This window comes from Canis lupus, chromosome 26, assembly GCF_048164855.1.
Source record: "Canis lupus baileyi chromosome 26, mCanLup2.hap1, whole genome shotgun sequence".
NCBI classification, from domain to species: Eukaryota; Metazoa; Chordata; class Mammalia; order Carnivora; family Canidae; genus Canis; species Canis lupus.
In genome coordinates this window covers 27,657,042-27,685,014 of record NC_132863.1, presented here as the reverse complement: position 1 = coordinate 27,685,014, position 27,973 = coordinate 27,657,042, and the positions used below count along the sequence as shown (strand labels likewise).

Genomic DNA, 27,973 nt, shown 5'->3' with positions numbered 1-27,973 from the left:
GGGCACGAGGAAGTGTGTCTTTGTCTTAGGTACTGTAGCACCCAAGGAAACTAAACCACTGATTAAGAAAGAAAACTCTAACTGCAAATGGATTGGAACTTGGAGAGGCTAGAAGTAGAATGACAAGAGGCTGTTGAAGTTCAGCCATCTGGCAGTAACTCCTTTAAAACTAGATACACATAAATAAATAAATAAATAAATAAATAAATAAACAAACAAACAAACAAACAAACAAACAAACTAGATACATTCTCTCATTGAATAAGGATTTTTGCCAGGTCCTATGTTAGGTACCAGAGATGGAACAGTACCTAAGACAGACATAGTTCCCAAGGATCACACTCTGGTTGGGGATAACAGACACATAAGTAAATAACAATTATTGTGGTGTGGTAAGTGCTTTGGGGTAGGGGGCAGTGTGCAGAGTCTTAGAGGAGCCAAAACGGGAAGGATTTAAGCCATACTTGGTTGGTTGGGAAAAGCTTATTTTAAGAAAGACTTAGAAGCTGAGACCTGAAGGATGGTTGAGAAGAAGTCAGCTGGGTAAAGGTGGAGGCAGGAGGCCAGAAGATGAGTGAGAACATGGTGCCTTTAGGGGAGAGGTCCAGGAGATTTTGCATAGTCCTCTAGGCCTAGGGCAATGGAAGCCATTGAAGTGTTTTAAGCAGGAGAGTGACATTCAAGTTTGTATTTATGAAATTCGCTAGAGTTGAAATTAGAATGGGTAGAAATAAGTGTGCTCGATAGAAATAGAGAGGAGTTTAAAGGCAAATGATGTCTTTGAACTAGAAGGGTCTTCCAAATATGAGTCCCTCTCTCTGTGTCTATTATGAATAAATAAATTTGTCAAAAAAATAATTGGTATTTTCAAAAATAGAAAAATAGAGTTGTGTTTTCTGAAAGTGTATGAAGGGAGAGGGTCAGAACTGAGCAGTGAGTGTGCTACTTCTGGCCATCTTTGAAAAGAGTAGGTCTGGGATCCCTGGGTGGCTCAGCGGTTTAGCGCTGGCCTTCAGCCCAGGGCGTGATCCTGGAGTCCCGGGATCGAGTCCTGCATCAGGCTCCCTGCATGGAGCCTGCTTCTCCCTCTGCCTGTGTCTCTGCCTCTCTCTCTCTCTTCCTGTATCTCTCATGAATGAATGAATGAATGAATGAATGAATGAATAAATAAATAAATAAATAAATAAATAAAATCTTAAAAAAAAAAAAAAAAGAGTAGGTCTGATAGCTTTTCCTATGTAGGACTGTGGTGTTCCTAATTTGATCCAAGCACAGAGCATATATATAATTTGGGGTTTCCCAAGAGTCTAGAAGCAATCTAGAAGCAATCTGTCTGCAAGACAAGGATTTGTGCACCTGAGGATTTCATTCAGAATTATGAAAACTGGCTTTTCTTTGTTCCTGGTTTTTCTTTTCTTAACAGGATGGTGATGTGGTGGCCCCACTTATAACACCTCGAAAAGCGGAGTGGAATAACATGGATTCAGCCCAGAGCCCAGATCACTTCCGAGAAAGGTCCAAATTTAAACTCCGGCTTTTTCAGGATGACTCAATGTGAATGTTTGCAACCATTTGTTTACATAAAGCTCTCTTCCCTGTCCCCCAACAGTATTAACTAGTGTAGGGAATTTGGTCGTGGAGTTCTACAAATTTTAGTGATAACTAGTGCTTTTTGTATTTTGAATGTAACACATATGCTCAAGTATTTTTATCCAAAGAAATGAAAGGCATTAGACAAATCTTGCTATACATGCTATGGAAAGTGTTACCCATTTTAACCATAACTAAAGTCTTTCTCTTCTAGTAGTCTTATTTTCTTACAATAACAAAAAAAGTTTTTTTATGTACTCTGAACTCTTATGACATATGATTGTTGTGTTTTTTTTTTTTTAAGTTTGGAAATGAGAGAAGGTGCACATTGGAATTTAAAATTGGGACTATCATAAACAGCTATGGTTAAGAACAAAACATAAAATCTTAGCCTCTTGAGGGACGTAGCCATCACTTCAAATTTGAGGACAATTCTTCCTTTTTTTTTTTAATTTTTTTATTTTATTTTATTTTATTTTTTTTTAGGACAATTCTTCTTAAGTGATCGAAATGTTAGTGAAAGGCCTTTTCTTACCCTTTTAGCTAGTTGGACTAAATGGTAGGAAATGAGGACCTTCAACTCCTGAATGAGAGGCCTAATTAATTTATTGAAAAGATCTGAGGGCTCTGGTCTCCCCTGAAGTGGGACATAAGTCTGCCTCTGAAGGGACCTCTACCCTCTGTGGCAGAGGAATCCCCCAAGCCAGGCTGTTCTCTGGGTCAGTTGCAGCCCCAGACCTGGGCAGTTTCTTTCTCCTGAATACTTGCTTCCCATATCCTGAGGTCTTTGTCACTATCACTGGTTTGGCCTGGAGAAGGCCCCCTTCCAACCTTCTGTCTGAATTTCCCTTGTAAACTGATCAGAGGTTGTCACAGAAGCCATTCTTGGGGCTATTCAGAGCTGGGATTTTGTTTTTGCTTGTTCAGTGTGCATTTTATGGGTTTTAGCGCAAAGATGGAGCTTGCTGAGATGAAATGAGTGATTATCCCTACAATTCTGAGTCACCCTTTGTAGCCCAGTATTCCCCCACGCTTGTTCTTTACCTTGCAGTGGAGTAGGCACCACTGTGGTTGAGCAATTCGGTGCAAAGGGCACCCACCCCCACCTCCATATACCTACAATTAATTGCCTGTTCTATAGAACTTTACCAAGAATAAAGTCTGGAGTTAGAGCCAAAGCTGGTGGCAGCCAAAGGATCCTGTAGATGCAGGGCAGTGGAGAATGGGAGTCATAAGCCCTTTACATCCTAAGCTTTGACACTCCCTTACAAAAGCCTCCATGGCAGGCCAGGATTGGGGACCCAGCCCTGACTCTGGGCAAGAGCAATTGGGAGGAAGGAAGGAACTCAGACCACAGCAGCAGTTATCCAGTCTTAGGAGTGCTGCTACCTTCCACTATGTAACCAGGTTCTGTTCTGTTGATACTAGGCTGAAAAGTATTAGGAGTGTCTGCCATTCTATATTACCACCATCACCCTCCTCCATCCCCCAGTAGATGATCAGGAGTTGACCCTAATTCATAGGAGGATAATTAAAACCCGTCCCACTTCCACTATAATTCTATGTGGGTGAGATGTGTCCACATGTGCTCCTAGAAGCACAAATGAAGTCAGTCATGGTACAGGTCATATCTGTGTTGGCCAAGCTTCCTCTAAAACATTCAGTGGGGGGAGCTAGAGGGCTAAGACTTAGTGTACCCAGACCCAAGGTCAAGAATGTAATGTTTTTCTGCTAATACTGTTTTTATTTCTGTAACTCCTATCTTTAAATCATTGTGGTTTACTCTGGAATTTTATGATTTCAATATTGTGTCATTGTGCTAAGAAATAACTTGAATCTACTTTGTTTGCATCCTTTACATATAAGTCAGCTGCACTTTATGCTCTTTGCAACTGTTTTAATGATCAGAAACATGTACCATTTACAAGGTTAAATTTTTCTTAAGAAACACCTTCGCTATTTGTATAAAAACTGAGATTTTTAACAACTTAACCTCTAGAGTTACTGAACTATTTTCACCTTGAGAATGTAAGTAGAACTGCGAGTTTAAATGGTTGGTTACTTCATTTGGGTGAGGGAAACAGCTGCAATAAAGCTTCATGAATGTATCTCCATCTTGAAACCAAAAGTCTTTTCCTTATTGATGTCCTCTCACACTTGTGTGCCTAATCAGGACCCTTTTGTGCAAAGGAAATGTTTCTAGGAATCTACCAGATGTTTCTGACTATGTCCACGCTATATTCAGTTTGCAGGAGAGGAGATGATATTTAGCAGGACTTACTTGGTTTTCTGGCAGGAGGCAAGCATTGTCACAGGAAGGGATATGGATGTTTATTCATTTCCTGAGCTCTTGTGTCAGGAAACATGTCTTTCCTCCTTTTTAACCTGCCCTGGGTCCGACCCCACCTACAGAGATTCAACTTCTTTATCAAAATAGGCATATTGTTCATTTGCTGCTTTCATATCTTCCTTGTGAAATTAGAAATTTGTAAGCACCCAGCACACTGGTGGCAGACAAGAAGTGTTCAATGTACTAGAAAAGAAAAGATGCTACTGAAGTCTATTAGTTTCACCAGTTGAGTCCAGGTGTCTGTGGTTTGATAGTATTAAGTTAAAATGATTTCTAAAACATACAGAATAGGGATCCCTGGGTGGCGCAGCGGTTTAGCGCCTGCCTTTGGCCCAGGGCGCGATCCTGGAGACCGGGGATCGAATCCCACGTCGGGCTCCTGGTGCATGGAGCCTGCTTCTCCCTCTGCCTATGTCTCTGCCTCTCTCTCTCTCTCTCTCTGTGACTATCATAAATAAATAAAAATTAAAAAAAAATAAATAAAACATACAGAATAGAATCCCATTTTTATAAGATACACACACAGATCTCCGTGGAAAATTATCTGGAAAGGTATATATGAAAATGAAAATGTTAATGTTTTGGGGGTGGTTGAATTTTAGGCAATTTTAATTTTTTTTAAGTCTTTTGTTTTTTCTACAATAAACATGTATTAGTTGTATAATTCCTAAAAAGAAGTTTCAGGGGGTGCCTGGCTTGCTCAGGGAAGCATGTGACTCTTGATCTCAGGGTCCTTTGTTCAAAATCCTATGCTGGCATGAAGCTTACTTTAAAAAATAAATAAATAAAAAGAAATTTCATCAGGGACTTTGTGCTGCTCAGATGAGGTGTGAATACCTTTCACTCCTTCAGAGTCACCTCTCCAGGAGAACATTATTTGCTTCCATGCCCGTCTTGGGTCCCCAGGCCACAGAGAGGTATGGTCACAGCCAGTCTTCTAGATTTTGGAGAAAATGGGCAGCGCTCTCTAAAGAGGGTCTAGATGGCATTCATGAGCAGGTCTGAGCATTTGTTGCTTTAGGAAGCTGCCCACCATGGGGACATCAGCTCAGGATCCAGGCCTCCAGCTCCTTGATGCAGAACTGCTCCTGCCGGGCCAGCACCTCATTGTTGAAAGTTGCACAGGGGTGGCTTCCCCCATGATACAAGTCTTCATCCAACCACAGCCCAAATTGGCCACTAAAGAGAAGAGGAAAATCTTGGCATGACTGAACTCCTGGATGTTGACCTTCCAGGTCTACACCACCAGCCTTTGGCTTCACCATAACCACAGCTCAGTTTTGTCTGTTTAATCTTCCTTTAAACCAATTTATCCAGATTATTGGGAACTCCACATGTTGTTCCCCCATAGGATTTGGAGCACTTTTTTTTATAGTTAAGTGATTTCAATAAATATATACATTGGTGCAACCATCACCACAATCCAGTTTTAGAACATGTGGAACATTTTAAAGATGGCAATGCTTAACCGAAGGAGTGAATCTTCAGGCATGGACTCAGCCCAAAAACTACTTCAGAAAGCATCCACTCTAATCCCCTCATTTGATGGCAAACCAGGCTCGGGCTGGGAAGTGGGTTACTGCAAATCAGCAATGGCTGGTGTGTTCTGTGCCACACTGACTCAGTAGAGGCTCTTCAGACAGCTGGGAGGGCAAGGAACTTGCCTGGTACTGCTTTCATCTTTGCCTTCAAGATAAGATTTATTCTGCCTGAATGTGGAGGTTTCACCAGGAGTAAGGCTAACTTTTTCTTCCTAACACACAGGCGCGCGTGCGTACACACACTTGCACCAGGTTCCTGGGCAGATGCCTGGCCTTCCTCCAGTGAGCGGTTTCCTGATCTAGCCTCCCATCCCTTGACTTGCCTCAGACAACCATGTGGAGGAATGCTGTTCTCCAAATCACATACATTCAGACAAAGCTGTCATCAACCTAAACACTTTGGAGGATAACCCCCCGCCCCCCTCCCTCACCCCCACCCCTCACTCCACCCCCCTCCTGTCGCTGCTGATGTTGAAGGGAGAAGCCTGGAAGTTTACCACCAGCCTCATCTGGGGCAGCCTAGCCCAGCATTTCCGGATGGGAGAGAGACCAGACACAGACTACCCCGACTCCAGACTTGGGGAGGGCGGAGCCACGCACCTGCCACTGCCCATCATCAGTGAATCCAAGTCTCCTTTCACAAAGAAAGAATTGCTTCCTGTCCACTTAAAGACCTGGGATGACAGAAAAAGCTGGGTTACCGGGTGTGTCATGCCCTTGCAGCCTGACTCCACACCACTGGGTGGCAGTGTGGTGGAGGGAAGGAAACATCCAGCTCCAAGCCCCACTATCAGGAAGTACCCTGGCTCCTGATTCTGGAAATTTCTTCTGTCCTCCCCGAGTTTACCTCCTCTTGCTTTCTAGTCTCAATTCCCACAACCCCAAAGACCCCCATGTTCTAGAAGTAGACCAGAACTCTCCGCAGCATCCTGCTTCCAAAGCTGGAGAGCGGAGAAGGTCCAGGTCAGGAGCTGGACCCTGATTCTGCCACAAGCTGTTTCCTCATCTCTCGCTGGAGCATGCCCATTTCCCTGTGCTGCCTCATACTCTGGTCCTTAGCAAATCTTGTGGCTCCACCCCAAAGAGACTCTCAGACTACCTTCATTCCTGCCCTGTCCATCTCCACTTGTGCTCACCCAGTCCCCACCACACTCACTCCTCGCTTGCTCACAGCCTCCTTATGCATTCCTGCTTCCCCTGTCACCTACCTGCCCACAGCCCCTCCTCACACTGCAGTGTGACCTGCTCTGACCCCTGCTTTCCTCTAAAATCTTTAAAAAAAAAAATGCTGTGAGCAACCATGTTTTTTTTTTTTTTAAGATTTTATCCATTTATTCATGAGAGACATACAGAGAGAGGCAGAGACACAGGCAGAGGGAGAAGCAGGCTCCACTCAGGGAGCCCGATGCGGGACTCAATCCCAGGACCCCAGGATCACACCCTGAGCCAAAGGCAGGCGCCAAACCGCTGAGCCACCCAGGCGTCCCAACCATGGGGTTTTAGCAAGAAAATAGACTAATACAAAATTAGTCCTGGGCTCAGAAGAGATGAGATAATATTAACAAGTGACCATGAAAAGACAGAGCCATTCAATTCCTTCTCTACTTTCCTTGAAGAATGTGACCTTCAAACTTGAGGGAGTAAGATAAACGTTGCTGCTACAGAGACTCTGTTCATAGCACTGTTTGGAATCGCCCTCAAGGAGCAATTGGTAATTCCTGAAGAACACAAGACGTGCCAAGAGACCAAAGATAGGCAAAGATCACTCAATTAAAAAAAAAAAAAAAAAAAAAAAAGATTCCATAACAGGAAGTTGGGAAGACAGCCCCTGTAAAAATAATTCATTTCATTCAACTTTTTTTTTTTTTTTTTTTTTTTTTAGCATTTAGTACCAGTCACTGTTTTATGTACTGGGTAGAATGGTGAATTTAACAGACAAAAATTCCTGCCTTCATGGGATTCCCATTCTAGAAGGTGGAGGTGGATAAGTTAAATAGTATGTTAGGAGGTGATAAGTGCTAAGTATAAAAAAGTAGAGAAGGACAAAAAGGATTCCCAAAGAATGGAATGTTGTCAATGTAAATTAGTTGGTCACAGATGGCCTCTCTGAGATGATGACATTTGAATAGAATCGGTGGCCCAGCGGTAGCACCGCCTTTAGCCCAGGGCCTGATCCTGGGGACCCAGAATCAAGTCCCATGTCAGGCTCCCTGCATGGAGCCTGCTTCTCCCTCTGCCTGTGTCTCTGTCTCTGTCTCTCTCTGTGTGTCTCTCATGAATAAATAAATAAAATCTTTAAAAAAGAATCCTAAAGGAGGTGAGACCTGAGCCATGGGATCCAGTGGAAGGCATTTGAGGCAGAACAGTATATGCAAAGGCCCTGAGGCAGACGCAGGCCTGCATGTTTCAGGACTGGCTCAGAGCTCATTGTAGCTAGAGGAGAGTGAGGGAAAGGAAAAATATCAAGAAACAACATAAGAGAGATTCGGAAGATGTAGGGCCTTGTAGATTATTATATTTTTTAAAAGATTTTTTTTTATCAGAGATGGCATCAGCTGGGAGGCGGGGGCGGGCAGGAGTGGGTGAAGAGAGGGTGAAGCAAGCTCCCTTCTGAACTGGGAGCCCGACATGGGGCAGGATCTCAGGACCCCAAGATCATGACTGGAGCCCAAGGCAAATCCTTAACCAACTGAGCCACAGAGGTACCCTGGGCCTTGTAGGTTATTATAAAGACTGCCTGGGGCGGCCTAGGTGGCTCAGCGGTTTAGCACCTGTCTTCGGCTCAGGTCCTGATCCTGGAGTCAAGGGATTGAGTCCCACGTCAGGCTCCCTGCATGGAGCCTGCTTCTCCCTCTGCCTGTGTCTCTGCCTCTCTCTCTCTCTCTCTCTCTCTCTCTCTCATTAATAATAAAATTTTGTTTGATTAAAAAAAAATAAAGACTGGCCTAGTGCCTAGGTGGCTTAGCAGCAGTTGGATATCTGCCTTTGACTCAGGTCATGATATAGGGTCCTGGAATGGAGTCCCATGTGGGGCTCCTTGCTCAGTGGGGTGTCTGCTTCTGTCTCTCCTTGCTTGTGCTCTCTCTCAAATAAATAAAATCTTAAAAAAAAAAAAATACTGGCTTTTCTCCAAGAAAGGAAGCCATTGGCAGCTTGGAGCCAAGAAGTGACATGCTCTGACTTACCTTTAATTTATTTATTTATTTTTAAAGATTTTGTTTATTTACTCATTTATTTATGAGAGACACACACAGAGAGAAAGGCAGAGACACAGGCAGAGGGAGAGGCAGGCTCCATGCAGGGAGCCCGATGCGGGACTGGATCCCAGGACTCCAGGATCATGCCCTGAGCCAAAGGCAGATGCTCAATCGCTGAGCCACCCAGGCATCCCTGACTTACCTTTTAAGAGGAACACCTGCTATTGTGATGACTGAGTGTAAGCAGGGAGACCTATTAGGCGGTTACAGCAGGAACAAGGACAAGTAGCAATGGTGGCTTGAACCAAGTGACAGCAAAGGACATGGTGAGAAGTGGTGACTTCTGGATATAGACAAAGGGCAGAGCCATCGGGGCTCATTGACAACTCAGGTGTGGGGTGTGATGGAGAGGAGTTAAAGACCCCAACATTTTTTGGTCTCAGTGGTAGGAAAGTTGGAGGTGCCATTAACTTCATTGCAGAAAATGGCGGGACGGGCAGATTTTGTGGGGGAAAGTCAGGAGCTCAGGTTGGGACCTGGGAGGCTTAAAATGCCATGCTTGCAGTCCAAGTGGAAACAGGGTAGTAGTTGGATATATGTCTCTTGGGTTCCTGAATGGGCATTGTCTTCTTTTCAATTACTCCACCTTTGCACACGCCCCAAGAAGACTGCTCCCTACGCCCTTCATCACCTGGTGATCTTGTTTGTCCATCAAGACCCAACTCAACAAGCTCCTCCTCTAGGAAGTCTCCTTTGATCATCTCACCCCTTTTCATATAGGTGCTCCTCCTTGGGGTTGCTTCCACAGCACCTATAGCTCTATACTGTGATCATCTCTCTTCTGCGAGCCCAAGAGCATCTCCATCTGTCATTTAGAGAGGTAGTGTAGTGCTGCGGCCAAGTTCAAGCGCCGGGGCCTGTTTCTGCATCTCATCCTCCCCGCTGACTAGCTGTGTGAGGTTAAGCAAGTTACTTAACTTCTCTGTGCTTCCGCCTCCTCAACTGTAAGATGGGGCTGATAATAGTATGTACCTCATAGGAATGTTGTCATGATTAAATGCGCTAATTTGTGGAAGTCTCAGAATAGTGCCTGGCGGGTGGTAAACTAGTACAGTTAGCTGCTACTATTTTTATGAGTCATAAAAGTAGTGTGCTTCGTGCCAAGTGCTCGGTCGTTTTATTCAATAAATAGCTCCGAGATGGAAAAGCTTTAGATGAGAGATGCTGGGGACTGTTCCCCTCCCTCCTTCAAAAGCCCTCCTCTCTGGCAGCAAGCACCATCTGACTCCCCCACTGTCTTGTCTCTGTCACCCACCCATCTCCCTGTCACCAATCACCATGCATTAGAGTGTTGAGCTCTGGCTCACCATCCTTCCCTCCTTCCTAATTCCTGCCACTGTCCTTGGTGAATTTTGCCACCCACACGGACCCATCCCCTGCCTGCCATCATCTTTTCCTTTTCCTTTTCCTTTTTTTTTTTTTTTAAAGATTTTACTTATTTATTTATGAGAGACACACAGAGAGAGGGAGAGACACAGGCAGAGGGAGAAGCAGGCTCCATGCAGGGAGGATGATGAGGAACTCGATCCCAGGACCCTGGGATCATGACCTGAGCAAAAGGCAGATGCTCAACCACTGAGCCACCCAGGTGCCCCCCATCCTTTCCTTTTCCAATCCAGGGGTGTTCTTACCCCCACCCCAGCCACTGTCTCCTGTGTTCACACCCGGGAATCTGTCTTTACCAGTCTGTTTCCAATGTCCCTGTCTCATATCTTATAATCCAACACATTGCTCAATGGGTGTCGTTATTGCAAGTCTCTGACCTCAAAGCCACCTCTCAACTGTTGTTATCATCTTCGTTTCATTGTCCTCCAGCCTCCCCAGCTCCCCTTCCCTACCGATGCAGACGTCAACCTCCGCTCCCCTCTGTCCCTCTGTCCAACCAGCTTGGCAAAAGCCCCAGTCACTCTCTCCCATGCCTGAACTCAAGGAGCCAAATGTAGCTGGAGGGACACGCGTGCCCAGGGGACTGGCTTGCCTTTAGACAGACCTCCAGGTGACCCTGTCCTTCTGTTTCTCTGATAGGCCTACCTCTCCACTCCCATGATGATTTGATACCTTTTCTCTGCTCAACCCTTAACATTGTCTGCTCTGACCTCACTCTTAGCTGATGACCTCAGCCCATACTTCATAAGGCTGAAGTCACTGGATGTGTCTGTCTTTATTTTCCTACCTGTACACCCACAGATCTATTGGCACTTGGACAGACTTCTTGTCTGTACAGCCTGCATCAGGTGAGCCATACCCCTCTTCCTTTACAAGCCAGTCTGTAGTTGCCAGGAACCTACTGAGCATTTTAAGAAATGAAGATGGGGGCGCCGGGGTGGCTCAGTGGTTGAGTGTCTGCTTTTGGCTCAGGTTGTGATCATGGGGTCCTGGGATTGAGTCCCACATCGGGTTCCCCACGAGGAGTCTGCTTCTCCCTCTCCCTATGTCTCTGTCTCTCTCTCTCTGTGTCCCTCATGAATAAATAAATAAAATCCTAAAAAAAAAAAAAATGAAGAGAAGATGGGCCGGCCAACGGGGATGTGCTGCCCACCACTGCCCTGACATATTCCCTCTGTGGAAAGATGGAGGGATATGAGGCACCCCAACATGGGGAATAGAGCTAGGGGCCACTGGGACCTCAGGATCTTTGGTATAGCCCTCCTCCCCCCTCCCTAGAAGGTTGGGAATATCACCTTTAGCTGTGGGGCGAAGGAGAAGAGGAAGGTCTCTCCAGTACCATAGAAGCTTTTGCTGAGTCGAATAGCTGAAGAGGAGAAGGCCCCGAACATCTGGAAATAGAAGAACTTGCTGTTGTAGCTGGAAGGGAGTGGATATCCTCTGGCAAACCTGCTCTCCAGGCTTAGTAATACAGACTCACCTAGAGGGGCACCCCGGGGGGTCTGGGACAGACCTGGGGCATAGGGAGGGCTGCATAGGCCCATCAATGTGTGTCCTTTCCCTTGACACTCCCCAAGGAAGAACTCTTGCTGGTGTCCTCCTACTTTTTCTTAAATATACTTCTTTTGTAAAAGTAATCCTTGTAGAAAGGTATTAGAAGTTATAGACAAGAAGAAAGAAACACTAAACCCTTTGCAATTCCCCCTCTGTTCCCCAGGGTAACTCTTCTTAACATATTTGTGCATTTCTTTCCAGCATCTTTAATGCCAGTGTATATATTCTTACACAGAAAACCAGATCCTATAGTACACCTGGGTTTGTGGGGTTTTTTTTTTCTTCAAGTTTTACTTATTTAAGTAATCTCTACACCCAAGATGGGGCTCAAACTCACGACCCTGAGATCAAGAGTTGCATGCTCTTCCAACTGAGCCAGCCAGGTGCCCTGTACATCTGTTTTGTAAGCTGCTTCCTCCCTTCACTTTTCTTTTTAAAAGTTCAAACATACAGAAAAGTAAAAGCACGGTACAGATAACCTCCGTGTAGACTCAAAACTGTAAATGTGTTCACCATATTTACTTTCTCTCTTCTTCTATTTTTTGCTGTTCTGTTGGAAAATAATTTGCAGATATTACAACCCTTTTACCCCTAAATAGTTCAACTCCTAAGAATGGGGATTTTCTCACGTACTATCACAATTCGACCATCTCACTTCAGAAAATTAACAGCAATTCCATAATATCTAATATCCAGTTCTTTTTTTCTTTAAGATTTTATTTATTTATTTATTTATTCATGACAGACACAGAGAGAGAGAGAGAGGCAGAGACAGGCAGAGGGAGAAGCAGGCTCCATGCAGGGAGCCTGACATGGGACTTGATCCCAGGTTTCTAGGATCGTGCCCTGGGCTGAAGGTGGCATTAAACTGCTGGGCCACCAAGACTGCCCTAATATCCAGTTCTTAAAACATTTTCTCCATTGGCCCAAGAGTACCATTCATATCTTACTCTAAAAACAAGAGCTGGGGCGCCTGGCTCGCTCAATCAGTGGAGCTTGCAACTCTTGATCTTGGGTTGTGAGCTCAAGCCCCAAGCTGGGTATAGAGATTACTTAAGAAAATAAAAATAGGAATCCCTGGGTGGCGCAGCGGTTTGGCGCCTGCCTTTGGCCCAGGGCGCGATCCTGGAGACCCGGGATCGAGTCCCACATCGGGCTCCCGGTGCATGGAGCCTGCTTCTCCCTCTACCTGTGTCTCTGCCTCTCTCTCTCTCTCTGTGTGACTATCATGAATAAATAAATTTAAAAAAAAAAAAGAAAAAAAGAAAAGAAAAATAAAGTCTTAAATAAATAAAAACAAAAACTTAACACTTTTAATAGCTGTGGCTCTACATCATTTTTCTTAGCAGCCTTTGGCAATATTTCACTATGTAGCAGAACCATATTTCCCTCAGCCATTCTCTCGCTGTGGGGTAGTTGGTGGCTGCAGGTTTTCCCTCTTTTACAGAGTGTGGTGGGGCAGAGGCAGGATCACTGGGAGGCAGCCCTGGGGAGTAGGTTTTGGCCTAATATAAAGAGTAACATCCTTATAGTCAGCAACACTCTGCCAAGGAAGGGACTCCATCCTGAAGAAGTGAGCTCCCCGACGTTGAGGAGGACGGTCCTTGATCAGCATCTTGAAGATGGAGGGAGCTCCTGTCCACATGAGGGTCCTCAGGGACCCTTGAGATCTCTCCCAGCTCTAACACATTCCTCTCATGGAAGAGCAGTTGAAGCTAGCTGGCCCCTGTCCAGAGAGCCTGGGCCCCATTGGCGAGACCACATGGATTTGAGACAGCGCTCTCCCAAGGTCCCTGCTGTAAAAGGTGGGCGCTTCCCGGGGCTGCCTCCTCACTGGCTGGCTTTCACTCTTAGTCTCTCAGATCCGTTCTCCCACCAGCAGGGGGATTTCAAAGCACAAATGGATCATTAAGGTGTAGTTGCCCCACATAAATTGTCTTCCCAGTTGACTATTTGCTTCCCCTCAGGCCCCACCTCCCTATTAGGCCTCTAGCTCCCAGAGAGCTGGAACCCCTTCTGTCTGACCTGGCTCTTGTCCACATCGAAGCTGGCACATGGAAGATGCATAGTATGTATACAAGTGTCGAATGGATGAATTAGGGAAGGAAGGAAGGAAGGAAGGAAGGAAGGAAGGAAGGAAGGAAGGAAGGAAGGAAGGAAGGAAGGAAGGAATGACTCTGAGGGGGGATGGTTTCAATGTCATCCTCAGCATCCATTATAAGTGACAGGCTATGGCCTCTGCCACTTGTCCCTGAGGCTGCCCTGGGGCAGGGCCCGCTGCTGCGTGGTCAGGCACCCCCAGAGCCTCAGGTTGGGGCTGTGGCCCAGCTCACCTGACCATCCTGGTCCTTTAGCACCAGCAGCACCGGCCCGCTGCGGCCTTCCATCTGCCTGTACAAGCTCCGCAGGCTGAAGCCATCTCTCGATGTTCGGAAGGCCAGGCTCCAGAGATGTCCAGTGACTCTTGGGGGGAGGTGGAGGCTGAGCTAGGAATAGGGCTGGAGGTGAGCAAATGATCCTTGTCCCCCCACCCCATCCCTTGTTTCTTCCACTCTGACCTCAGGGTGCCACAAAGAATGAGGTTGAATAGGCCGCACTCACCCAGGCATGGTGCTTTATGGGTGGCAGAGGAGTTTACTGTTTCCAAGGGCCAATTAGGAGCCCTCAGAGAGAGGGATTGTTAGTCCCATTTTACAATTGAGGAAAACAAGGCTCAGGGAGGTGAAGCAACTTGTCTAGAGTCCACACCAGGAGTAAGCAGCAGAGCCAGGATTTGAATCAAGGTCAGGTCTCCCTCAGGACTCTTTCCCCTTGATAACCTTGGTCCCTAGAGGCTGGAGAATAGATGAGGTGCTGAATCCCTACCCCTATTCCTCCCTACTTCATCCTTCCACTGCCACCATAGGTTTGGGATGTAGGAGGAATGAGCCTAGGGTGTCCCTGGACCTGGCTGGGGTAGGGAAGGAGCGGGGTACCCTTAGGCTCCTGGCACTGCTCCAACCTGCCTAATCTCCGAGGGTTCGAGAACCTGGCTGGCTTCTGCCAGCTGGGGCTCCACAGGATCTTCAGGAGCAGGAGCTGAGACTGAGGCTGGAGCTGGGGCTGTCTTCTCTTCCTCTTCCTCTTCCTTTTCCTCATCCTCACCCTTCTCTACAGATAAAGCATCTTCCACCTGACTGGGCTATGAAGATACAAAGAGGCCTGGTGAGTCGAGGCTCAAGGAGACACCAGTTCCCATGTCTCCAGAGCACAAGAGCCTGGGCTGCCTCATCACCCCCACTCAGACCCCTGCAACCACCAGCCCAGCCAGGGGAGGCTGGTGCCCTGACCAACAAGACCACCCTGGCCCCTGCCAGCTGGAAGTCACAGGTACCCATGCCCATCAGATGTGGCCATGGACTCTGTGGTTTGTCTGCCTGCCTGCTATAGATCCAGAGTGGGTGCCAAGGATCAAGTTCTAAGCTCAGGGGCAGAAGAGAAGGGCAGGTGGCAGCCTGGCCCAGCCCTGAGAGCTGCAACTGTGTGCATCTGTACTTGAAACAATGATAATAATATCAATAATCATAACAATACCAACACCCATAGTGGCCAATGCTGATCAGCACACTCTTAACCAGGCCTGGCTGAGCGCTTGCTGTGCATGACCTCCCTGAATTTTCCCAAGAATCCTAAGAACATGCTCCTTACTATCCTTATTTTACAAAGAAAGAAAATGAGGGCCAGAGGCTTCTGTCAGTCAAGGGAGACAAGTGTGAAGCAGCTGAGAAGGCACATGCAGGTTTGTGTTAGATGTGTGATCGTCCATGTGAAGGTGTGTGTCAGCTTCAAATAGACTTGTGTTGGCAAAATCAATGTGAGAAGGTGTTGAGTAACTTTGTGTGTTTGCCTGTCAACGTGTTTATGAATGTGATTTGGGATTGTATAAATATGTGTGTGTGTGTGTGTGTGTCAGGTGGATGTGTGTTGGTTTATGCCTTCATTCAGTTGAGCTTCCAGTCTGTACCAGAATGTATGATTGAGGGTGTGTATGTGTGTGTACACGTGCCTGTACACAATGACTTGGAGACTTTTCATAAGGAGAGGCCTCCTAGAGAATGAGAAATGATGAGGACATTTCTTTCCTATTCTCCAGGTTCAAGCCTAAGAAGGGGGTCCTAGCTGAGTGGGGCTTCTGGATGGAGCTCCATCTGGCTGGAGACAGGCATCTGTGCTCCATAGGGTCTCAGGACCAAGGGGTAAGGGGGCAAGGCCCCAGGTTCCTGAACTCTTGAACTCCAGGTCAGCTGGAGAGGGACTTGGAAGGGGAACAAATCACCCATCTATGTCCAATCCTAGCCCCGCCCCCACCAGAGATCTAGCCTACTCCACCTTTGCTGGCTTGTCCCCCAGCCCAAGTTGGGCCCCTTACCAGCCGAGTGTAACGCCAACGGAGACCTTTCATTCTGTCTGAGCCCGGCGGCTGTCAGTGAGAGTCCTCAGCCCTCCCAGGGGAGGAAGCACTGCTGGTGAGGCCTAGAGATGACAGGGAGAGGCCTGGGGCACACCCTGCTAGTGCCAGGCCACCCAGCTGCCCTTTGCTCTCTCTCCTGTCACTCCCAAGACTAATCATCACTGGGTAGGTCTGTGAGGTCAGCTACCCTCAGCATTCAAGGCCTCACCTGGAGTTAGCAACTAACACATATTAATCATACATAGTAAATTCTAGCTGTGATTCCTTTCCATCTCCCTGCCCTTCTGGCAGCTTGGCCTAGGGATTCTGGCCCTTTGGGCAGATGCCTGAGCTCCAGGCTGGGGATCTGGAGCCTCTGGTTCTCTCTCTGACCTTGGATAAGTCCCTTGTACCCTTGGGCTTCAGTTTTTCCACATGAAACATGTTATACCAGATCATCTCAGAGTCTCAGAGGCCCTCACAGTACTCACTGCCGGCAATTCAGTTCCCTCTCAAAGCCAGCAAGTGTATTATAACAGAATTTTGAAAGGAGCCAAGACTAAACCAAAAGAACAACAAATAAACAACAGCTCCATTTAAAAAAATAATCTTCCTTTTTTTAATTTAAAAAGGCATGTGTATGATAGAAATTTTGAGAAATCAAAAAAAATTTTTTGAGAAATCTAGAAAAGAATAAAGATACAAAAATATTCATAATTTCATCCCTCAGAGATAAACTCTCAACCCTTAAGTATATTTTTCCAGTTTTTTTCATTTATCATATATATATACACACATATACTTTTATGTATAGTTTTAAAAAGTACCTTTCCACTTAAAAATGAGAATTCTCCAGTGACATTCAGCACCCTTTGAACATGTGATTTCTAATGGCTACATATTGTTTTCCTCATAGGATGTATCATTTATTCCTCAACTGTTGGACATTTTGTGTGTTCCTAATTCTCTGTGATTATAAGCAAAATTGTAATGAAATTCCCTGTTCGTAAATCTGATTATATCCTTTATGATAAATTTCAAAAGTTGAATGCTGGATCAAATGTCATACACAGGGTGCCTGGGTGGCTCAGCCAGGTAAGTATCTGCCTTCAGCTCAATGAGGAGCCTGTTTCTCTCTCCCTCTGCCCCTCCCCCCAGCTCCTGCTCTCTCTAGCTCTGCCTTTCTTTCAAATAAATAAATAAAATCTTTAAAAAGGTGGGGCCATACACATAGTTCTTTTTTTTTTAAGTAATATTTATACCCAACATGGGGCTCTATCTCATGATTCCAAAATCAAGTGTTGCATGTTCCACTGACTGAGCCAGGCAATCACCCCCTCATAGTTCGTTTTCTTTCTTTCTTTCTTTCTTTTTTTTTTTTTAATTTTTTTTTTTTTTTTAATTTATGATAGTCACACACAGAGAGAGAGAGAGAGGCAGAGACACAGGCAGAGGGAGAAGCAGGCTCCATGCACCGGGAGCCCGACGTGGGATTCGATCCCGGGTCTCCAGGATCACGCCCTGGGCCAAAGGCAGGCGCCAAACCGCTGCGCCACCCAGGGATCCCTCTTTCTTTCTTTCTTTCTTTCTTTCTTTCTTTCTTTCTTTCTTTCTTTCTTTCTTTCTTTCTTTCTTTCTTTCTTTCTTTCTTTCTTTCTTCCTTCCTTCCTTCCTTCCTTCCTTCCTTCCTTCCTTCCTTCCTTCCTTCCTTCCTTTCTCTTTTTTAAGATTTTATCTATTTATTTGAGAGAGAGAGAGAGAGAGAGCACAAGGAGGGGAAGGAGAGAGACAGCAGATTTCCCCGAGTGGGGAGCCTGACATGAGGCTCAATCCCAGGACCCTGAGACCATGACCTGAGCCAAAGTCAGATGCTTAACCGACTGAGCCACACAGGTGCCCCCATAATTCTTGATAATGTTTCCAACAAGGCTTCCCAGGGCTTAAAGCTGACCCATCTCAATTTATCTTTAGGGAATCTTTGGGTAATATATTTCTGAGCACCAAGTTTTATGACCTTAGATTACAGATAAGGAAATTACCATTCTGAGAGTGGAAGAAACTTATCACAGCCACACTAGTATAACACAGTGGTTACAAGCACAGGCTCTGGGTTTCCTAGGTGGCTCAGTTGGTTGTGTGTCTGCCTTCAGCTCAGATCACAATCTGGAGTCCCCGGATCAAGTCCTAAGTCTTGCTTAGCCCAGAATCTGCTTCTCTCTCTGCCCCTGCCCTGCTTGTGTGCATGCCCTCTCTTTCTCTCTCAAATAAATAAATAAAATCTTAAAAATAAAAAATAAGTACAAGCTCTGGAGTCAGGGAGTTCAAATCCTGATTATACCACTTCCTTGCTATGTGACACTGGGCAAGTTACTTAACATCTCTGTGCTTCAGCCTCCTCTTCTGTAAAATACTAACAACCACCTAATAGGGCTGTTGTAAGAGTGAAAGAAGAGAATGCCTGGGATGCCTGGATGGCTCAGTCAGTTAGGCGTCCAGCTCTTGGTTTCAGCTCAGGTCATGATTTCATGGCTCGTGGATGGAACCCCACATTGGGCTCCCCACTCAGCTGGGAATCTGCCTGAAGATTCTTACCCTCTGCCCCTCCCCCTATTTGTGCACATGCTCTCTCTCAAATAAATAAATCTTTTTTTTTAAAAAAAAGGATAATGCCTGAAGAACTAGGATGCTAAGTCCAGCCTCCATTCTTCTGCTATCAATTCGATGAGATAACCCACAGTGCCTGGTGTTCAGTGAGTGTTGGGGAAATGATAGTGCTTATTGCTATTCTCCCAATACCACCTCTGAGAAATTCAGGACTTAAATACCTGACACTTAAATACCCACTCAGTCTCCACCTGGGCTCCTCTGGACAGATGGTCTCTTGGTCACTTAGTAGGGAGAAGAAGTAGCTCAATGGGGAAGAAAAAGGCAGGAATGGGAAAAATGTTCTTGCATTGCACAGCCTTGGCTTCTGGCAACCTCCCCCAGCCTGTCCAGCCAGATGGTTCCTTACCGTATCTCCCAGGCTCTCCAGAGACAGCCACTTCCAGAACCAACTCTTCCACCTGGCAGTCTGTCCGAAGCAGCTTTAGCTTTGCACCCTGGTCCCCTGGCAGTGGCTGGCACCTCTGCCCCAGCCAGGCTCCAGGCGCTCCTCCCCAGCTCTTATACCTGCCCAGAGGGCGTCTGGCCTTGGCCTTATGCCCACTCCCGTTCCAGCTGGGAAGCCTGGCAGGGATTATTGTCCATCAGAAACTCAAATCCCATAAATATACACAAACAAGACCTTGTTACCCTCTGACCTCCAGCTCGGCCCCCACCAGTCCAAAGAGATGGAGGACACTGAACTTCTTGGCTCTTGGACTCCTCTCACCACAGCTACCAGGTACCACCTGGAGCCTGGAGCCCACCATTAGGAACCTTTCTTTATCGGGTACAGATGCTACAGGAAAAGGCAATGCCGTGGGATTCTCCATCAATCACTCCATTCTACAGGGGAAGCCCGAGGCTGGGAGGCAGAGAGAAGACATCCTTTTCTGCCCTGGCTTGTTTCCCCTCTCTCAGATGGGGTGATGACTCTCTCCTCACTGGCCTGTTGTGACAGTATGTGAGATCACGCACGGGAAGTCCAGTGTTTGGCACACAGTAGGCACTTCGTCCACGGGGGTGTGTTGGGAGGATACTTTTCTGTCCCTGACTCAAAACAAAGTAGGATTCAGTGAATGCTGTGTTGTCAAATCACAGATCCTCAAGTTGGAAGGGGCTTCAGCTAATCCCAGAACAAGCAGTCTCCACCTAGGCCAGTGCCCACTGGAGAATACATCCACCAAGTGGTCTCCTGGCCTCTGCTGGGTGGGTGGACCCCTTGTCTCTGGAGGCCTGCCTCATTCTCACACAGCTGAAAGACACCCTCTCTGCTGAGCTTTGTGTTGAGGACCTGAGTCCCAGATATTCTAAGTCCAGGTCTCTTAGGGCGATGCCCCCTCCAGGAAGGGTGGGATGCAGAAAAGCCTTGTATTATGGGGAAAACAGGCAAATAAATGGCCCTGTTGCCACCTCAAACAGGGCTGTTGCAATATGTGTTTGAATTGTAAACGGTTCAGGGGTCATACATACCTGGCCCTTTTTCCAAACTTATTTCCCTCAGGCTCAAGACCTGAACCACTGGGCACTTTGAGAAGCCAGTGAGATTTGCTTTGCTGTCTCATTCTTTGTTCTTGTGTCCAGGAAAACCCAGAATATGACCTGTCAGGAACACCAATCCAATAATAGGGCCCCTAAAAGCTCCCATGATGGGATTCTAGGCGCCAGAGTGCCAGACATCCCAGCTCTGGCTCAAAGCTCGCCTTCTCCTTTCTTTTCCAGACCACACGCCGCCTCTCTCAGAACTCCCAATATTATTGCCAGGAAACAATTTGAATGTCCAATAAAAAGGGGAAAGGTTAAGTGATTCTTGGAACATCCATTCCGTGGATTATTTCTAAGTATTAAAAGTGATGCTTGCAAAGAGTTTATAAATGCATGGGAAATGTTTCTGCCCCTCTGGTAGATGGAAAGAGGACATAAAATCCTAGGCACCTCACAGTTTCAGCTGTATGAAATACACTTGACTAGAGTCCTTTCTAGAAAACACCCCATGCCTACTGGGTGGACTGGCTTCACCTCCCCCCATGTCCTGGGAAATCTAAGTTCTGTTCTCTGAGATTTGAAGTCTTTGCCCTCCTTGGTCTCCTCACTCTCACCTGAGAAAACAGAAGCCATCAGCAGCAGCCCCCTCACCCTCCAGACAGAAGCCCCTACATCTCCTCCATGGCTCCCCCTCTCCCCCACCTTTTTTTTAAAGATTGTATTTATTCATGAGAGACACACAGAGAGAGAGGCAGAGACATAAGCAGAGGGAGGAGCAGGTTCCCTGCAGGGAGCCCGATGTGGGACTTGATCCCAGGACCCCGGGATCATACCCTGAGCTGAAGGCAGAAGCTCAACCACTGAGCCACCCAGGTACCCCCTCCTCCATGCCTTCCATCCTTCCTCCAGGATGATGGAGGTAAGTCCCCTGCTCCCTTCAAAAGCCAAGCCCTCATCTCTTGATCCCTCTTTGTCTCCTTCTCTGTCTCTCTCCCTCTCTCTCCACAGGATGGTCCCCATCCCAACTGCTCCATTTCTCTTTTTTCTGCACTCCACCTCCACAGCCTGCTCACTCTTCAGTGCACTCCCTTTGACTTCTGTCCTCACCACCCCAGTCTCCTAGTGGTGCTAGGCAGGGGGCACTTTTCTGCCCTCCTCTTCCTGCAGCGTCTCCACTGCCAGACCCCTGACCCAGGGATGCCTCCCACTTCATTCAGCCTCCTGACCTCCCTGCAACGCATCGCTGTGTATTCTCTCCAACCTTACTGGGTGCTCTCTCTCAGTCTCCTGTTGGTAGCTTTTCCTCTTTAAGTCACTTTCCAGAATCAGGACTTCTTAACTTCCTGCTTGTGGACCAGTTTCTCTTTTCTCTATAGATGCTCTCCCAATAAGACCTCACCTGGTTGCGAGGATTTAAATATGCTTGAATGCTGATGACTCTTCAGGACTCCAGACCAAATAGAGTGATCTGTTTAAAATACAAATTAAAAAAAAAACCCAAAACCCACTCACAAATTAGATTATGTCATGCCCCTGCTTGGAGGCTCCAATTGCTTGTTGCTGCATCAAGAATAAAGCCCCTGCCCAGGGCATGCCTTGGCTTCACTCCAGCTTTAACTTGTCCTTTAACTTTCCATCACTCATCGAGTCCCAGTCACACCGACCTTCTCACTTCCTTCAACATCTATCAAGCTTATTCTGCCTCAGAGATTTGCCCTCGCTCTTCCCTCTGCCTGAAATTCTCTTACTCTTTTTTTTTTTTAAAGATTTTATTTATATTTATTCATGAGAGATACACAGAAAGAGGCAGAAGGAGAAGCAGGCTCCCCATGGGGAGCCCGATGCGGAACTCGATCCCAGGACCCTGGGACCATGACCTGAGCCAAAGGCAGACGCTCAATCACTGAGCCACGCAGGTATCTCTACTTTGGGTCTTTGAATAACTCAATTTGTATGTATACATATTAAAAAAATATTTAAAACATTTTAATTTTTAAGTGGGCTCCATGCTCAATGTGGGACTTGAACTCACAAAACCCTGAGATTACATGTTGCATGCTTTACTGACTGAGGCAACCGGGTGCCCCTGAATAACTCAGTTTATTTATTTTAATTTTATAGGGCTTTAAAAAAACCCTCAGTTTATTTATTTTTAATAACTCAGTTTAAATGCCACCTCCTCAGTGAGGCCTCCCTGACTATACTATTTAAAGCAGGGTCCCGGGATCCCTGGGTGGCGCAGCGGTTTGGCGCCTGCCTTTGGCCCAGGGCGTGATCCTGGAGACCCGGGATCGAATCCCACGTCGGGCTCCCGGTCCATGGAGCCTGCTTCTCCCTCTGCCTGTGTCTCTGCCTCTCTCTCTCTCTCTCTCTGTGACTATATAAATAAATAAATAAAAAAAAATTAAAAAAAAAATAAAATAAAGCAGGGTCCCCTACTAATTCCTCTAATTCTCCCTCAGCCAGTGGTTTGTTTCTTTCATGATTTGTATAATGAAAAAAGAAAAAACACCCTTTAGTTTAAAAAAAAATCACCTCCTCTTTGAAGCTTTTCAGGATTTAGTCTTCATTCAGTTTTCATCATGGTGGTCAATTTAGCAGCTTGAATGGGAGGAAATTACCTGTTTTTCCACTGAGTAATTGGCATCATTTCTTACAATCTGATATAAAATTCTTATAATCATTGTATGCTTCATTCCTTCTTGAGTAGAGCTTTATATTTTTGTAATTTTTTAAAAAAAGATTTTATTTAATTATTCATGAAAGACACAGAGAGAATGGTAGAGGCATAGGCAGAGGGAGAAGCAGGCTTCTCGCAGGGAGCCCCATGCAGGACTTGATCCCTGATATCACATCCTAAGTGAAAGGCAGATGCTCAATTGCTGAGCCACCCAGGTGTTCCTTGAGTGGAGCTTTAGATAGCATCCACTGCTATACACTGTGTGTGTGAGCTGAACATTGCCCATCAGCACAACAGACTTTGAAACTGGATGTCCCTGGGTTCCAATCAGTCTCAGCTCTGTTGCTTCCAAGCTGTGTGACCTTGGACAAGCATTCCAGTTATCCATTGCTGTGTAACAAACTAACCCAAAACTTAGTGGCTTAAAACAACAATATTTATTTTGCAGTTTGGGACAGCTCATTTCTGCTCTACTTGGCATCATCTGGGACAGTGCCAAAGCTGGGGGCTGAATCATCTGAAGGTCCACTCTCTCACATGTCCGGTGGTTAGCAGGGACCAGAGCTGGAGTTGTTGACTGGAACACCTTTACTAACCTCTCTGTGAGGCCTGGGCTTCCTCCCAACATGGGGCCTGGGTTCCAAGGTGAGTGGATTAAGAGAGAAAGAGAGTGTGAGCTCAGGAGAGCACTGAGTAGCTTTTTATGGGCTAACCTTAGAAGTTACAGCATCACTTTTGCCACTCTCTATTGGTTGAGGCAGTCACAAAGGCCTACTCAGGTTCAAGGGGAGGGGATATAGATCCCCTTGCTCAACTGGAAGAGTGTCAATGCCACACCGTAAAAAGGGTGATTGGGGTGGGCTGTATGTTGCTGTGCCTCTCTTTGGAAAATGCAGTCAGCCACAAGAAACTGAAACACAGAGAAGGCAAACCATTTCTGAGAACTCTATAGCATCTCTGTGCCACAAAAGGACCACCCTACAAGAAATGGAGGCATCAGAGCTGGAAGGACTCTGTCATCTGTTGCATCAGACTAGACCAAATGGGGACTCTGAGGTCCAGGAGCTGGGAAGGCCTGCTCTGGCCCTTGCCCTGTGCTATACACCACCAGCTTGTTTGTGATGAATCTACAGTGGCCCATCTCCCCCCTATACTGCGTGCTCCATGAGGTCAGGAATGCACCAATGACAAGTCCACTTATTGTCCTACCTGGTGCCTATGGACTAGGTGAGGGGACAGTCAGGGCAAACAGGGGAGGTGGTGCCTTGCCCAGGAGTGGTGGGAATGTCTAAAGAAGCCTTTGTGGAGAACTTGCTAAGTGGCCCTGCTCCATGTGGCTCTGTGGAACCACCTGGAGGAAACACCTGAGGGTGGAGGGGGCACTCACACACCTGGACACACCTGGATCAGGGTGAAGCCACGTCTCAGGTGAGAAGGCATACCGCGGTATTCCCCACTGTGAAGGAGGTGGGATAGAAATTAAGAAGCAGACCTGGTGTCAACTGAGTGTCAAGAGCAGGAGGAGGCGGAGAAACAGGATGGGGGGGTGGGTGGGTTGGATGCGGGGGTGGGGGGAAGAGGAAGGAGAAATCGGCTGGTGGAGGAAAAGGAGGGGAGGCAGGAACCGGGAAAAGAAGAGACTGCAGGGGGTAAACATAACCCTGCCCCCTCCCCAGGTGGCAAGGAGGTGCCACCCGGAGAATGGGTGCCCACCCGTGGGGCAGCCCAGGGCTTAAAACGGGCTCTGCCCAGCGGTGGCTCGGTGAGGGAGAGTAGCTTCAAGGAGCAGGGGAGTGGACCGAGGCGGGAAGGGGCGGCAGACACGGGAAAACCCACAACAGAGCCAGAAGCACGGCCCTGGAAGGAAGGAGCGGAAACCACCAGAGCCAGGGCTCGGGGGTTGTCTGGGGCTGCCCCGGGGAGGGAACGTGCGGGGATCAGGACAATTGCCTCAGTCTGCGCCAGCCCCCGCCGGGGCCGGAACCTACTCCCAGAGCATCGCCGGGCTCATAATGGGACGCCTCCATTTTAGCCATGCGGAGCCAGAGACCGGGTCGGGGTTGGAGCAGGAGTGCCCGAGATTCCGGCAGGTTAAGGTGCGCAGAGTTGGGCATGTCCGCAGGCCCGTGGGAGGGAGGCCGAGGCAGAAGAACCAGAGCGCGTCACGGGCCCCATCCGCGCTCGGCCCGACTCTGGGCTAACGGCGCGTGCTCCCTCGCTTCAGTCTACGCATCTGTACTATGGGATGGTCGGTCTCGCCCGGCGAGGTTAAGGGGGGCGGAGTTCGCGCACGCTCCGCACGGCCGCGAGGGGCGAGGCGCCGGCGGTGTATATGGATGCTGGCTCCTGCGGTCTGAGGGCGGCTCGGCCTCCGCCGGGGAGTCCCCTCGCTCGCCGCTCCCGGGGCCCCTGCGCGGGCGCTGGGCGCAGGGGCGCGTCGGCCGGGTTCGTCCCCCGGGCGGGCGGGGGCGGCGGCGGCGGCGGAGCGGCGGCGGCGGCGGCGGCGGCGGCGGGAGCCCGGGCCGCGGCAGCCCCGGCCCGCCTGACCCTCGAGGGGGTCGCTGTTGCCTCGCAGATCCCTCCCTCGCTCGCAGCCTGCGTCCCTCCCTGCCGCTCCCGCCGCGTCCGCCTTTTGTTCGCGGAGCCGCGCGCCCCCGAGCCGAGGCGGCGGGGCGGGGAGCTGGCGGGGCTGCGCGGGGGGCGGGCCGCGTCGGGCGGAGCCGGGGCCGGGGCCGGGGCCGGGGCCGGGGCCGGGGCCCGGGCCGCAGCCGGACTCGGAGCCCGAGGGAGCGAGCGGCGCGCGGGCAGCCGGGGCCCCGGCGCACTCCGGGGGCGCGGCGAGGCCGAGGGGGCGGGCGCCGGGCGGAGCCGGAGCCGCAGCCGGGGCGCCTGGAGGCGGGCGGGCCGCTCTCTCCGAGCGCAGGGCGGCGGGGAGCCGGCGCGGCGGGGGTCGGGGTCGGGGTCGGGGCCGGAGCCCAGCCCCGCGGCGGAGCTGGGCCGAGAGGAGCCGCGGCCCGGGCGGTCGGAGCGGCGCCGGGACCCTCCCCAGGGGCGCGGAGGCCGGGCGGGCCCGGGCCATGCGCGCCGCTCGCTGAGGCCGAGGGAGGCCGCGATGGAGGTGCCGGCGGGGGAGCCCCCGGCCCGGGGCTGCGGCCCCCCGCCCGCGCCCGCGCCCGCGCCCGCCCCGGAGAGGAAGAAGAGCCACCGCGCGCCGTCGCCGGCCCGGCCCAAGGACGTGGCCGGCTGGTCTCTGGCCAAGGGCCGCCGCGGCCCAGGCCCGGGCGCCGCCGCCGCCTGCAGCGCCGCGTCCTCCGCGCGGCCAGACAAGAAGGGGCGCGCAGCGGCGCCCGGGGCGCGGAGCGCGGGGACGCGGGTGGCCGGGGTCCGCTCCGGGGTGCGCGCCAAGGGCCGCCCGCGCCCCGGCACCGGGCCGCGCCCGCCGCCCCCGCCGCCCAGCCTCACCGACAGCAGCTCGGAGGTGTCGGACTGCGCGTCGGAGGAGGCGCGCCTGCTGGGCCTGGAGCTGGCGCTGAGCAGCGACGCCGAGTCGGCGGCCGGGGGCCCGGCGGGGGCTCGCCCCGGGCAGCCGCCCCAGCCCGCGCCGCCCGCACAGCAGCCCCCGCGGCCGCCCGCCTCCCCGGAGGAGCCGTCGGTGGCCGCGTCGTCGGTGGGCAGCAGCCGCCTGCCCCTCAGCGCCTCGCTAGCCTTCTCCGACCTCACCGAGGAGATGCTGGACTGCGGGCCCGGCGGCTTCGTGCGGGAGCTGGAGGAGCTGCGCTCGGAGAACGACTATCTCAAGGTGGGGGCGCCGAGGGCGGTAAGGGAGGCGCCGAGGCGCCCGACTGGAGGAGCGCGGAAAGGGGGCCGCAGCCCCCGGGGACCGCCCGAGGTCGGCGTGGGGCTCCCACACATCCTGCCTCCGTTTTTATTTGGGAAACCGCCTCCCGGGGAGGAACTGGCCAAAGGGCCCTAATTCTGGAGGGAGGGAGTCTTGGGAAGACTGCTTGGGAAGGTGCCAGGATGCATTACTTGGGATGGGGTGGGGGTGGGGGTGGGCAGTGAGGGCTGCACCCCCTGTCCTTCACCTTCCTAGAACCCCCACCCCCAGGCCCGAGGCCAGGCCTCTGGTTGCTGTCTTTTCCCGAACCGGTGTCCGTGTGCACTTGTGCCAGGGAAACCCAGCGGCCCCTGCCCAGGGGAGGCCACGACACTATCCTGAGTGCTTCGCCTGGTGCAGGCCTGTCCCTGCCTGCCTTTCAGGGCGGGTCCTGTTTGAAAGCATGACATCTGGGAACATCCCCTTGGCTAGAGTCCGACTTCCGTCCAGTCTAACGGTCCCACAGCCTGGGAGGATGATGTCGTGGGAGAACTGGTTCAGAGGCAGCTTCCGAAATCCCAGGATGTCGTCTTCTGCCCTGTACACACAGCAGTCCCTCCGGCCCCTCCTGGCCCGTTGCCTTGTCCTTCCCATGTTCCCGGTGAGAGGAGGGAAGCCGTCCGTCTGAAAGGGGCATTGCGTCTGGGCATCTTGGGGCCCTGAGAGCTTCCCAGGAGAGCACACGAGCCTTGCCTTCACCCTCTCAGCGGACATGAGCACCTACTGGGTACCGGCCAGTCTCTGCCCGTGGTCTGTCAGTGTTTGGGTGCTGGCCTTGGCTGGGGACACGGAAAGAAAGCCTCACGGGCTCCACCACCCCTGGCTGGGCATGGTTTTCGAAGAGGCCGAAATGTTACCTACTACTCTTGTCAGTTGATGGCCTGGCACACCCAGAGTACCCTGGCCAGGAGCCACAGAATTCACATCACTGTGCTGATTTATGTATGTCTGCCCGGCAACACTTAGCTTCGCACTGTAGCTCTTCTGGCTAGATAGGTTTCTCTCTCTTTAGACTTTTGGGGTCTTGCTCAACAGTGTCTCTCCCTCCTGATTTTCCCCCCAGGATTTCCCATCCAGCATGTGTTCAGTAAATGCTTCTAGAATAAAAGGACAAAGTCCGTCTGAAATCAGCATAATCCACTCCTTCAGCCTCTAATCTTTCCCCAAGCCAGGTCCCCTGC

General features: G+C 49.7%; 3 protein-coding genes across 14 annotated transcripts in view; 2 read left to right on the top strand and 1 right to left on the bottom strand.

Annotated features, from left to right (window-relative positions):
* The window catches only part of SAMHD1 (SAM and HD domain containing deoxynucleoside triphosphate triphosphohydrolase 1), a 57,176-nt gene extending 53,478 nt beyond the window's left edge, over positions 1 to 3,698 (top strand). For both annotated transcript variants that reach the window (XM_072800904.1, XM_072800903.1), the window contains exon 16: positions 1,424 to 3,698. In XM_072800904.1, coding sequence (XP_072657005.1) covers positions 1,424 to 1,558 — 135 coding nt within the window. In that variant the 3' untranslated portion in view covers positions 1,559 to 3,698. The remainder of the gene's footprint in view (positions 1 to 1,423) is intronic.
* TLDC2 (TBC/LysM-associated domain containing 2) lies at positions 2,043 to 26,393 on the bottom strand. 10 transcript variants are annotated; one of them, XM_072800929.1, is made up of 10 exons: positions 26,378 to 26,393; positions 24,307 to 24,371; positions 21,497 to 21,703; positions 19,121 to 20,352; positions 16,087 to 16,190; positions 14,680 to 14,859; positions 14,012 to 14,164; positions 11,420 to 11,515; positions 6,082 to 6,155; positions 2,043 to 5,119 (listed from the first exon to the last, which is right to left on the bottom strand). In XM_072800929.1, exons 5-10 carry the CDS (start codon positions 16,117 to 16,119, stop codon positions 4,984 to 4,986), a joined length of 672 nt encoding a protein of 223 aa, XP_072657030.1. In that variant the 5' UTR covers positions 16,120 to 16,190; positions 19,121 to 20,352; positions 21,497 to 21,703; positions 24,307 to 24,371; positions 26,378 to 26,393; the 3' UTR covers positions 2,043 to 4,983. The 10 variants fall into 10 exon arrangements, with proteins under 10 accessions (XP_072657030.1, XP_072657029.1, XP_072657028.1 ...); XM_072800928.1 differs by lacking the exon at positions 26,378 to 26,393 and adding an exon at positions 24,904 to 25,291; XM_072800927.1 differs by lacking the exon at positions 26,378 to 26,393 and having other exon boundaries at positions 24,307 to 24,456.
* Positions 24,987 to 27,973, top strand: part of MTCL2 (microtubule crosslinking factor 2) — a 76,425-nt gene continuing 73,438 nt past the window's right edge. Inside the window, exon 1 of one of the 2 annotated variants that reach the window (XM_072800902.1) lies at positions 24,987 to 25,011. Coding sequence is in view for 1 of the 2 variants with exons in the window: in XM_072800901.1 (XP_072657002.1) it covers positions 26,028 to 26,714 (687 nt within the window). In the remaining variant the exon portion in view is untranslated. Of the gene's footprint in view, positions 25,012 to 26,012; positions 26,715 to 27,973 lie in introns of those variants that run through there. The other variant, XM_072800901.1, reaches the window with a different exon arrangement.